The sequence below is a fragment of the Mastigoproctus giganteus genome, chromosome 1 (genome assembly GCF_048544385.1).
Source record: "Mastigoproctus giganteus isolate SK-2022 chromosome 1, ASM4854438v1, whole genome shotgun sequence".
Lineage (NCBI taxonomy): Eukaryota > Metazoa > Arthropoda > Arachnida > Uropygi > Thelyphonidae > Mastigoproctus > Mastigoproctus giganteus.
The window spans coordinates 89,093,717-89,106,984 of record NC_143575.1 but is presented as its reverse complement, the minus strand read 5'-3'; the positions used below and the strand labels follow the sequence as shown (position 1 = coordinate 89,106,984).

The 13,268-nt window shown below is 36.6% G+C and overlaps 1 protein-coding gene across 1 annotated transcript in view; it reads right to left on the bottom strand.

The window, feature by feature from the left end:
- The window catches only part of LOC150090979 (secretin receptor-like), an 83,987-nt gene that overhangs the window by 33,114 nt on the left and 37,605 nt on the right, over nt 1–13,268 (bottom strand). The window contains exons 4-6 of the mRNA XM_090379185.1: nt 7,221–7,363; nt 4,502–4,596; nt 138–309 (exon numbers count right to left, since the gene is read on the bottom strand). Of these exons, the coding sequence (XP_090235311.1) occupies nt 138–309; nt 4,502–4,596; nt 7,221–7,363 (410 nt within the window). The remainder of the gene's footprint in view (nt 1–137; nt 310–4,501; nt 4,597–7,220; nt 7,364–13,268) is intronic.

Genomic DNA, 13,268 nt, shown 5'->3' with positions numbered 1-13,268 from the left:
TGTTCAATTTGAAATAATAAATTAAATAAATTACATTAATTTAAAATTAATTCTATTTCTGGCTACAATAATTATGTGAATGCAGTATAAAAATATAAAAAAAACAAGAGACAAAAGAAAAACTTGTGTCTGCCTACTATTCGGTCATCTGTGACTGGCGTTGCGGGAATACCACCAGTTGAAGTAACCTCGGGCTTGAATCCGACACCGCTACCGAACAAGACATCTTTTAACAGCAACACAGCTGCTCGAATTACGAACGATAAAAACAGCTGCAAGTGGAGATTATTCCTTGGGCAACGTAGTTTCCTGAAAAGAAAAATAAAAGTCCGTTCAGTGCTTTTCCCTGTTTTCTTACCAACAGAAAGAATTAAAACGAGATTTTAATTGATTAAGGACATTTGCTAGATTCGTTGACTCTATTTGCAACGATCGGCTGAATGGTCAAAGGCATAAGTTTTAGATGGAATCCCTTGGTGAGCGCTTTATGCAAATATAACTCATATCACTATACATTATGGCTATTTCGTGCTTGCAGAATGTGTGGCCAGTGATAAAATCCTACTACCTCGGCCTGAGATTGACTAACTGAATATTAGGAAAAAAATCCTGGAAGTTCTTCAGCTGAATATTTTTCAATATTCAATGTCCTTCCATAACAGAGATCTAGGCACATTGCTCAGTTTTAAGTTAATCACTCTCAGATCGTAGTAAATTTTCCTCGGAAATTCTTCATTTATCAGCCATTCCATAAAATAAATAGCATTTGATCCTTTAATTTGCTTTATTTTAACTTTTATCCATTGTATTAATATTTTCTGGTTACAACTAAAAAGATAAACATAAAATAGTTGAAAACAGGGAACATAAAAAATATTAACACGATACCAATACTTTTATTGCGAGTATCATTATTACGCACACTGGGCTGTTATGTTGTCTTGTTGTCGGACACAAAAAAGACAACATAATACACTTGCGTCACCGACTTACATGAAACTGGATACACTTGCGTCATCCAAATACATGTACTTGTATACTCAACTGTCAAAAGCCAACAGTAGCATCATGGTTATGGGAACTTGAGCTTCTTACTGAACCAAAATTTTTGTACTTCAACTTCTTCTTCAAGGTCGAGAGAGTTGGAGAGAGGTGTTATGGCAACAGCTCTTCGCCAGTGCTTCCATTCTCGGTTTACACAATAGCAGTCACCTTTTTACGATCGCTGTGCTTTCATATCATGTAGAAAAGGTCTGCGTTCGGATACTTTAAGGAGGAATTTTTTCATACCATAGTTGTACTTGGGCGAGGGTTTCATAGTTATTCTCCCGGATTCTCCTTTTCTTTTCGTCAAACCAGCGAATGGTTTCATGATAAGCCGTTTTAAAACCACGACCGCTAACAAAAATCAGTAGAACATGGATATATTTTTTTTATTGTCCAATACATTGCCCATTACAATTTGTAAGAATATTTGAGAGTAAATATACACGAAAAAGATGATATATATGTCTACTACTCTACCAAAAATATTCGGACACCCCCTTCCAGTTTAGTGTGCGGGAAATATCACAAACAAAGAGAAGCAGTGTGTCTTGGCAAGACGCTAGCGTTTCAGAGTATGATCATTGGACCCCATGTCAGCAATTTGCCATAGCATACGATAGCCACACGTTCGAGCCACGCAAAGTCAGTCGTGTAGTGAAATTGTGTAGTGAAAACATGGAAGAACAGAGGTGATGCAAGTTTGTGCAAACAACCAGGTAGGCCAAGAACTGACGGATAGGAATAGACGATCCCAAGCTAATTCCTTGTACAACGATACGTTGGAGCACCAGATATGCACAGGACTGTTGCAAGTACTGTCCATAGGGAGCTGTACAGCATGGGGTGGCATTGAAAACCCATGCTGTGCTGCTTGACAAATCCATCATCACACCCATTGAGTTGGCTGATTGTGTTTTCCACATCATATCAACGAACGTCAGACGTCATTTATAGTGGAGCCTAGCCCATCAAAGCAGGCGGCAGAGGATAGGTAAGAAGAATTCTCAAGTAATATCACCTAACGTAGCGTATTGTGCCCAAAATGAAGTTCGGAGGAGTCGAGGTCACGTTGTGAGGCTGCTTCTCATGGTTTGAACTCAGACCGTTGGTTGTGGTGACAGCAGCCATTAAAGCTTAGCCATCATACTTATATTCTAGCCGTTCTGTGGAAATATTAGTGGAGTCCCTCAGGGCTCAGTGTTGGGTCCATTGTTGTTTTTTGTATTTATAAATGATATTAATGATGGCATATCAAGCTTAATATCCAAGTTTGCAGATGATACAAAGGTTGGAAGGGTTGTTAAGGACACCACTGACACTATGCTGCTGCAACAGGATCTGGAAAGGTTGAGCAGATGGGCTGAGAGGTGGCAAATGAAGTTTAACATTGACAAATGTAAAGTACTACATATGGGAAACAGCAACCCCAGAGCAACGTATCAACTCTGTGGTACTACATTGACAGTGGTAGAGAATGAAAAGGACCTGGGGGTAATTGTGCAGGCAGATATGAAGTTCTCTGAGCAGTGCAGACGGGCTGCAAGAGTAGCTCATGGTGTCTTATCAATGATTTACAGGAATTTTTCTAGCAGGGATAGGGAGGTGATTATTCCCTTGTATAAGGCAATGGTCAGGCCACACCTTGAGTACTGTATACAGGTCTGGAAGCCTCATTTCAAGAAGGATGTAGAGCTGCTGGAACGAGTACAGAGAAGGGCAACAAGGTTAGTGAACGGAACGAAGGGTTGCTCTTACGAAGAAAGGCTTAAGTTGTTTTGCAAATTACAGTGTCTGGAGACTAGGCACCGCCGAGGTGATCTGATAGAGGTGTATAAAGCCTTGAATGGCTTGAGCATGCTCAATGCTGATGGGATTCTGCCTTTTGCTCAGAATAATCACCTGAGAGGGCATAAATTCAAATTGAGGAAAGACAGATGTAGGATAGACGTGAGCAAATTTGTCTTTAGCCAGCGGGTAGTTGATAGGTGGAACAGACTTCCATCTTTTGTTGTGGAAGTTGATAGCCTAAATAAGTTTAAGGCTCAGCTGGACAGGTATTTGGATCGAACGGAGGGGTGAAATGGGAGTGTTTTTTTTTTTTTTTTTTTTTTTTTAGGCTGATGCTGCATAAGCTCGCTTTCTTGCATCAAATGCCTCTACTAACGCTAATGCTAATAGGTCTTCCCTGTTCCTGAACGATAACGATTCATCCACTGCAGTAAGGAATGAACCTAAATTTCTGCTGACTGCTACAAAGGACTGGTTGAAAGCGTTCTCTGATGGACAACAATGTCATTGGGACAAAAAGTGGATTAGTACTTTATTTATTTGTGTTTTCATAAAAAAACTCACTCGTGTTTTTACAAATATGATGGCGTTCATATGCTGTTGGTAAGGTAATACATATAGTAAGGTAAGAGAAAAAAATCACACGTATATATATATATGTATATAAAATAGAAGAATAATAATTTGCAGTCAGAAATAGTTTTAAAATTAGAATTTTAAATTAACGCATCATTTATATATATATATATATATATATATATATATATATATATATATATATATATATATATATATATATATATATATATGTTATTGTAAAAGCCTGAAATCCGATATTACCGGTTCATTTTGGTATAAGACAGAAATTTGAATTTTTACCGCTCTGTTGGTAAAAGCTCGAAAATATAAATAATAAATGTTCCACATCAATGTGGAACATTTATTCTGGCTCTTATCAAAGTGAACTGGTAAAAATCCTAGAGTTTACTGGATTTTAGATTAACATATACATTAATGAATGAAAATATATATTCAACACAAAAAAAATAAGGATTAGAGAGAGATTTAATAAGTTTAATGGGATGAACATATCAACGTCTTTATCGTTTAAAATATTAAATAAATAAAACAGTACGCTATAGTTTATAGTTCGATATTCAAAACAATATACTTTTAACAGATTCTTGTAGAATTTAAAAAAAAAAGAGCTGAAAGATATATAATATAAAAAGAACAATTATACAGTTAACAGTTACTATTACTAATTTTAATTTATACGAATTCATTTCAGTCCCATCTGACCTCTGCATTTAATAAAAGCAAGTGATATTTATTTAATGGCATTGCAGACAACTCGAAACTTTGTGGGGTTTGGTAAATCCCATTGGTCTCGCTCACTGGAACATGTTAATGAGTCAAAGTGTCTTCGGTGATCACTGTGCATGAAGCAGCCCCACCCCCTTCAATTACTAATTACCTTAAACTTCTGTCATTTCTTTTATGGAATCGCACTAACAAACGTTGGTGAACAGAATGATGTACTACTTTTGTTTCCATTTTCAAATTTTAATTTTTTTTTCTTTAATTATACTTCAGTGGAATTTAAAGGGATTTAGTCAAAACTTACATTAAAGAGTGATTGAATTATCAGGGACACGCCACTTACCGAATAAAGGCCAAGATGAAGAAGGCGACCAATAACGTTATAAGCGATGTTGCGTATCCAAACTTCGATATTAGCTTGATGTTTCCGATATATGGCTAGAGATTTGAGGGGAAAAATACAGAATGAGACACATCTCAGCAAAACAAATTCATTTTACAGAAATGCTATCATAGAAATGCAAAGTAAACTTGGAAAAACCGCATACTGAAGATAATATGAATTAATGTTGTACAGAAATGCTTGATAGAATTATTGCATTTTGTCCCTAATTTGATAATTACTGTCTGTATGCACGCCTTCCTTACTTGTACGACAACTAGCACTCATTACGATAAAGATAACGAAATCTGAAATGCCGTGTGGAATTCTTAAGTACATGAAACGAATTATAAATACGGATGCCATTTGAGACAGGAAGCTAGGACGAAAGAAGCAATCTTAACCATTAACCTGTGTCTAGATGTAATCATCGAGCAAGTCTTATTATCACCTAATTGTGATGAGAGAAACAAGAGGATTTCGAAATGAACATTTCTAAATCTTTGTCTTGTACAATTAGCTAAATGACTGATGCAGTTAAGAAGCTATTTTAGGAAGAAGGTTCAGGAAAAGCTCTAATTGGTGAACTTGGGAAACCGACATCCAAACTGAGGCTGTGTTATAATGAAAGAATTTGATTGCCGATATCCACATGTGGATATCTGCAATTGGTACTTCAAGGTCTCATCCAGAACAAGGTAATTACTCTTGATCTTGAGCACCCCGCTCACGTTTTTAGAGACCCTTATTTTAGGGCTTCTAAATTTACAGCGCTACAAAGGTACTGTTCAAATCTTGTCGCACATCACGAACAGTGTCGTGAATTAGAACTTGGCCATCTCTTGCATAAAGAAATCCGTCTGAAACCAACTGGCAAAATTAGTAAAATAATTTGTTTCCAACGAGGTTATTCCTAATTTCAGTCGTCTCTAGCGAAAAGCAGCACTTCCGAACGGAGAACTGAATTGTGAAGAAAACTTGTTTCGATAGCACTGTATACATGAGACCCTTATAGTTCTTTTTATTTTTAATTTGAAGAGGGTATTGATTCGTCTTTAGCGGTCATACCACGAACCCTGTTACCATTACTTTATCCAATATTTTGATGGATATTAGGATATGGCAATATTGCGCCATTCTTCAAAAAAAGTTCTCCAAATTCGGTGCAGGAGAGTGTAGGCTGTTAGTGGACATTTAGTTGTTGTAGTAGGGTTTTTTGGGAACATCAACTAGAATTGCATGTGATCTGTGGTCGATTTTCTGTTTATTGGACGAAAAACCTGAGTTTCTGGGAGAAAGTGGACGTTTATTATTTATTTCTCCTCTCCTTTTAAAAGGGGTGGGATTATTTTGTATAAGGTGTTTATGTTAATTTACTGAAATAATTCAAACTTGTTGATTAAGGATCACACTGATCTTTAACAAGTTCTTTGATATGTAAAAATGTATTATTGGAAATAAATATATTGTATACCTTGTGATTTAAAAATGCGATACTAATATTACTATATTAAATGTTATTAAATAGTAATATACATTAAATACTATACGATACTATATTAAATAATTGTGGCTTTAAGTACACTTTATTTGGGACAGCAAAAGATGGAAGACAGGATAATACGTTCTTGTTTAGATCATATATATCACCAAATATACAGTTAGAATGCTTATTAATAATAATAATAACTTATATCTTACATTATCAATTTTCAGATCATAGAACATGGATACCAGTAGTGGATTTACATTCAAAACAACATTCATGTCAGTGAATATAATCAGTCTGTACAAAGATATATTTTATGTTTACTTTTTCTATTATATAAAGAATGCTTTAAAGTTGAGAACAGAAGTTTCCGTATCGACTTAACTGTAATTAGTTTGTTGGGAAGATAATTAAATTGTTAATTAATTCATGAAATTAAAATTCAATATTTGAAACATATAAATGGAAATAATATTTTAAATAACTTGGTTAGATAAGGAAAGTTTTGTTAAATTTTTTATCCTATTCAAAAGTTGAAGTATAATTTAATAAATCATAACTTGGACATTATTCTTGATGAAATTAATGATCAAAGGAATTCTTTGTACAACTAAACGGATTCAAGAGTAATCGTTCTACTCCAAATCTGTTTAGGAGCCAGATTTGGGGTAGAACGATTGCCTGAACAGATTTGGTGAAAGGCGTAATTAATAATCTAGTAAACGTTGATTTCGAATTTAGGAGAAATTATCTTATTTACAAATTATAATGTTTAATTGGGAAACCTTGGTTTTTCAATGATCCATTTGATGATTTTAACGATCCATTTTTATTATACTCTGTTTATAAGGTGGAATGTATTGCTTGTATCGATTTACTTCTTCCTCTTTTTTTGGAAGAAGTTTCTGTTGATTAACTAATATTTATTGAAAATCTTGTTTAATTTGTTGTAAAATTCCTTGTTGATAAGGAATTTTACAACGGTGCTCTTGTAGTTCTTTAATCAACACTTGTGATTTCTGATATTTCCAATATGCAGTGGCTATAATGTTTCTCTGTTTAATGATATTCTTCTCAGTTAACTTCGAAATTCTTAAAAATGCCTAAGCGTTTGTCTTTTCTCTCTCTCCATAAGTCTACCAATATTGTGTTTTAGAGTCTGAAATGAGAGTTATAAACTGAAATACTTACTTCTAGAAGAGGATTACTTTGAGTGCTGTCTCCTGGAATAACATATTCTGGTTTTGAACACAACGTGTAATTCGTCCATGTCGAATTAGTACTGTCATTGACCCACCAGGTTCCACTACTTGTGCATCTTCGAAATGCCATCGCTGGTACGTCAGAGGGAACAAATATATAACGACTTTATCTTTATACAGAATTTACACTTGAAAGCAGAAATTTAGCAAAACATGAAAATATAAATACTTCATTCTGTGAGTATTGAAAACACAAATTGGTAACATTTGTATCATGTATTTTAAAGAAGAATGGGTAAAAAGGTCAGTCCTAATCTAAGAACATTTGTTTAATATATATTAAATCAGAAATAGCTAACTAGTGGGCTACATGATGCCCACTGGTTGGTTGTAGCAGTCGCTTGCATGATTGAGAAAAGAGGTACTTTTATTCATGACTTTTGTCATTTCCCTTAAAGGAATTGTTAACTGCAGATTCGTGGAAATTAATGAAACTATCAGATTTATAAGTAGAGATTTTATAAGTCCCTACTTATAAAGTATTTAAAGAAATTAATCTTTCAAAATATTTAAAAATAAAGGAAGTAGCACAGCCATCTTCTTTCAAGAAGCTGAAATTAGGAATGTTGTGTGGTTGTCTGCCAGCGTAGAATCTATGGGGTGTGAGTGAGTTGAAAGCAATGGAACAATGGGAGTGGGATTAATCTACAGACCAGAAGATTGTGAAGAATATGACGAGTCTTTACATGCAGATGGAATGGGCAAACAAGCGTGAATGTTGTGACGGATGGGCCTGGAGTACTGGGGTCCATAGTTCAAATATAGATATACAGTAATACCCAGTTATTTATTAACAAATAAAGTACAAATAAAAGTAAAAGTACAAAAACCAGTAGCTTTCGGAACGCGTGTCCCTTTATCAACTGATAAGTTAATATAAAATTTGAATACATTACAAGCAAATGTGGCACGTTACTCATGCGTCATTGTTGTAGCACGGACGTGTGCTGCTTTACGCCAGTGATCATCCATCAATAAAACGGTTGTTTCTAGGATGGGATGTAGACGCATGCCTTTCTGGCGATTTAATGTCTTAGGATTGTTTATTATGTTTAGTGACTCTAGCCATAGGCGGTGGCGAAAGTGTCGCGCGTGGTCCACTATCTCAAAGTCGCGCTTGGGGTCAAGATCGTGGTTGATAGCCCAAAAATGTTCTGCGACCGCGGACTGGTCAGTTTCGGCAAGCCGGATTGCTCTGTCGTGTTCCGTGAGGCGATCCTGGAGACGTCTCGATGTTTCACCTACGTAGCAACTGTTACAGGCCCTACAGGTGATACGGTACACTACATTGCTGCGTAAGACAGGTGTGATAGGGGTCTTCACGCTGGAGACAAGTGAACGTAGGTTCCTACCGGGTAATTGCACACATTTGATGTTGTAACTTCTAAGGACCTTTGAGATACGTCCTGACACTCCTGGATAGTACGGAATGTAGGCGGACGATATGCCGACTTGCTTCGGAGGTCTTGGGTTGGATGTAAGTTCTTGTGCCTGTAACAGGCATCTGCTTAGTACATGGGATGGATAACCGCATCTGGTTAGGTCCGCCTTCACACGGGAGATCTCGTTACGTCTAATTGTGTCGGTGCTGGTATGGCTCCAGGCCCTGGAGAATAGGGTGCGGGCAGTGCTATTGAGATGGCTCGGAGCGTGGCCGGACCTGTAGTTGGTGAATTGACCGCACCACATGGGTTTGCGGTATACTGAGGTCTCTAGACGTGGGCCTACGCGATGCACTAGCACGTCCAGAAACGGGAGGGAACCGTTCACCTCTGATTCTACGGTAAACTTGATGAAATTGGATAGGGAGTTGAGGTGTTCTAGTAGTACCGTTTCAGAACCACGTGGTATTATGGTGAAAATATCGTCGACGTATCTACACCACGTTGTAATAGGTGTAGGTGGGTTCTGGTGTATCTGCTCCTCCAGATCTTCCATGGCGATGTTAGTTACTACGGAACTGACAGGGGCACCCATAGCAGTGCCATGTACTTGTTTGTAGAGTGAGTCTTCAAAGGTGAAGATGCTGCTAGAGAGGCATAGGTTGAGGGCGGTACAGATGTCATCAGTGGATAGTGACGTCCTGGATTGGAGGCTTAAGTCGCTCTCAAGGAGCCTTCTGGCGCAGTGCACGGCCTGTTGGACGGGAATCGAGGTGAATAAAGAAACCACGTCAAATGATGCCATGACAGAGTTGTCAGGGATCGAGAGGTTCTTGATGAGGTTAATGGATTCACTGCTGTTTTTAACGGTGTGAGATGTATTACCTATAAGAGGCGAGAGGAGGCTCGCGATATGTTTGGACAGTTCATACGTTGGGGCACTGCAGCAAGACACTATAGGTCTGAGAGGAATACCCGGTTTGTGGATCTTTGGTAATCCATAGAATTGCGGTAGTTGGCAGCCAGTAGCACGTAGAAGATGCTGAGTCGTGGTCGGGATCTTCTTATCTTTAAGCCATGCGTGGACAAGTTTATGTCCACGTGAATGTCTTATTGTGGATGACTTTAATCTGCCCCAGATTGATTGGAATAAGGGGGAGGGAAACTTACGATGGGGAAAAACTTTTTAAAATAAACTAAATGATTATTATTTGTACCAGCATGTTAGAGAAAGTACTTGGGATGAGAATATTCTTGACATCATGATTACTAACGAACCAACTGACGTCACAATGCTTAAAGTACAGGAACCATTGTCAGGTAGTGATCATGCAATCGTCAGCTGGAAGATGAAGAAAGACATTGCAGGTACGAGTTTTAACGTCAGAAGAGGGAAGATGACGAATACATTTGAATTATGGAATACTTTTAAAGCCAAAATTACAGAAGCCATGAACACGTACACACCTTTAAGAAAATATTTGACACGACGAACTTTAATGGGCTTTTTTCGCCCCATGGCTGAGTTAGTCGGTCTCAGGCGTAGATGGCAAGGTTTTTTCCCCCCAGAAACTGGAGCGAAAGACCCTTCACGCTGAGAAGAAGCTGTTCGAGTGAGGCTGAGCCGTATGAAATTAGGGATGTCGTAATTACAGATGGCTGTTTATTAGAAAACGTTTGAGCATAAGGGCAAGTAAGGCTCCCGGAGTTTATGGCATATACCCTGTAGTTTTGAGAGAGAGAGCAAGGAAGTGTATTGAACCACTGAGGTTAATTACGAGAGGCATCTCTGGACTAAGGTGAGATTCCGTTGGATTCGAGAAGTGTCAATGTATCGCCAGTATATAAAAAAGGTTGTTCTAAGAGATAAGTTGATAACTACAGCACCGGTTAGTCTGACTTCAGTGGTAGGAAAAATCTTAGAGGCAATGATTAAGAGTGCAATCTAGGGACATTTAGATAGGTAGGCATTCTTAATGACGCACAACATGACTTTGTTAAGGTCTAATCATGCTTAACTAACTTAGTAGGCTATTTTGACACAGTTACTCATGACCTGGATTTAGGGAATAATTTCGGCATAGTTTATTTGGACTTTAGCAAAGAATTTGACTCGGTCCCTCATGAGAGGTTACTGTATAAGCTTGAACAGGTTGGGATTACTAGTAAGATTCCAAGATGAGTGGCTGAAGGGCAGAAGCCAGAGGGTTGTGATTAATGGATATTTTTCAGATTGGTGTAATATCAGAAGTGGGGTCCTAATCTAATCTGTTGTTTCTCATTTTCATAAATGACATCGACGAAGGGATAGAACGCGTGATGTAAAAAATTGCAGATGACGTAAAGGTTAGAAGAGTCGTAAAAGATCAGTGCCAACAGCTCCTTCAAGATGACTTAAATAGACTTCAAAGATGGTCAGAGTAGTAGCAGCTATGTTTTTATGCTGCTAAATGCAAGGTCTTGGGGAATAGGAACCTACACATAAACTTGGTAGGGTTAAATTAAAAACAGTGGAGGAGGAAAGGGATCTGGGAGTTGCAAGACCGGTGGGTATGAAGTTTTCTGAACAATGTTAACAGGCAGTCAAGAAAGCCCAGGGTGCCCTATCGAACGTTATTCTTTAGAGATAGGGAGGTCATAATCCCACTGTATAAGGCAATTGTAAAACCGCATTTGGAATACTGTGTTCAAGTATGGAGACGTCATCTGAAAAAAGACATTGAGCTTCTTTAAAGGGTCCAAAGACGGGCAACTCGAATGGTGAGATTGGCAGAAGGACGACCGTACGAGGAAAGACTCCGATTATGTGGGCTACGGAGCTTAGCAACCATGCACCTCAGAGGTGATTTGACTGAGGTGTATAAGGCTCTGAGAGGGATTAGTAAAATGAATGAAGGTGGAATTCTCACTATTATAAAGAGTTCCAGAACTAGAGGTCATAAATTAAAATTATAAGGCTTTAAGTTTACATAAGATTGTAGGAAGTTTTCTTTAAGTTCTTGATGGTTGGAACAAGTTTCCCTCGCAGGTAGTTGAGGCTGACAATTTGAATAAATTCAAAGGTCAACGTGTGAGGAGGGTAGCATACAATTTGTGTTTTCTTATCTACTTTGTTATTTATTTATTTATTTTTTTGCCAGTGCACCAAAAGCCTTGGCTTCTTTGCACTATATGGCGAATACTATTACTATTAATGATAAATGAAAATAATTTTTGGGAACAAAGAATTTGCTTTGTACGTCATTGAGGAAAAAGGCAAAGTACATTTATCTTTTATGTTCATCAAAAAGGAAAGTTTCTTATTATGATTTTTCTTAATAATATTAAAACTATGAGTCCGAAGTTACTGTAACTAGATTGATAACGTAATCGCATGACCTAGTGAGATACTTAAACTTCATGAAGGAGACATCTTAAATTTGAAACAAAGTGTAGAAAAAAGTTCTGAACGTGATCCAGGGTACATAATTGTATTCGTTTCAATCAGTAAGTTACATTTCGACCCACGAAATCAAGAATCAAGACTCATCATTCGAGATGAAATTAGACTTTACTTGATCAGTGAAGTAGCGACTGAAAATTAACTTAAACGAATCCATCACTTGATCTTATGCTTTTCACATAAAGTTAATGAAGGTTTAATTAATGAAGCAAATGGTTTTATACGATTAACGAAGTTGACTTTATTATGTTTAAAAAAAAACAAACTTTAAGAGATCTTGGTTGGTATTTTTTCAATCGAATTGTCGATTTAGTCATCGGACAGATAAGGTTCTATAAATCTTCCCAGTGCCTGAAGTTTATCAGGCGTCAAGGCAACGTGAAAAATGAACTATTGAAAAAGTATAGAGGGTCCATTTTTAGCGACATCCACTTTTACCAAATTACATTTTACTTTAATTGACGATTTTTATGAAAATACGTATACCATTTTATCGATTACAGACATAAAAAAATCAACCGAATCCTTAAAGTTGCTAAAAACTATTCTCCAAATAATTAAATCAATTCTTGTCACTAATATTAGATTATGATGATTGCGTTTGGACTTTGGAATATTGTGAGCTAATTTTAATGAAATACTCTGAATCAGTGTAGAATTTTCCAGACCTGGAATATTTAATGATTTAGCTTTTTGGAATTGATTAAATTCGTGATTGATGTCGCTTTATTTATTAGTAAAATAGGGTTATTTAAATCTATATAAGAATACCAGAAATGATTAATTTTTTATTTAAATCTCGACCAGTTGGAGTAACAAATAAAACGTTATCTCTGATTAATCGCATAATTTCCTAGTTATGCGAAGTATTAGATAATCTGCTTGGAGATATTACAAAATAAGAGAAATATTATCTCATACCATCGTGAAAATCCTTAGTGTCATTTTACAGTTTAAGTTTACAGTTTTTTTTACTACACATTTAAGTTTAATATTTATGTTTAATTTATTTAATTATTTTAAAGTATGCATCATTTTAAAATATAATAATATATTGGTTTCGCTGTTATGTATAATGAAGGTTAAATCTTTGTCAGTTGAATGTACATTAGCTTTGCGATATTTATGAACTGCTACACATTCTGCAAAAGAA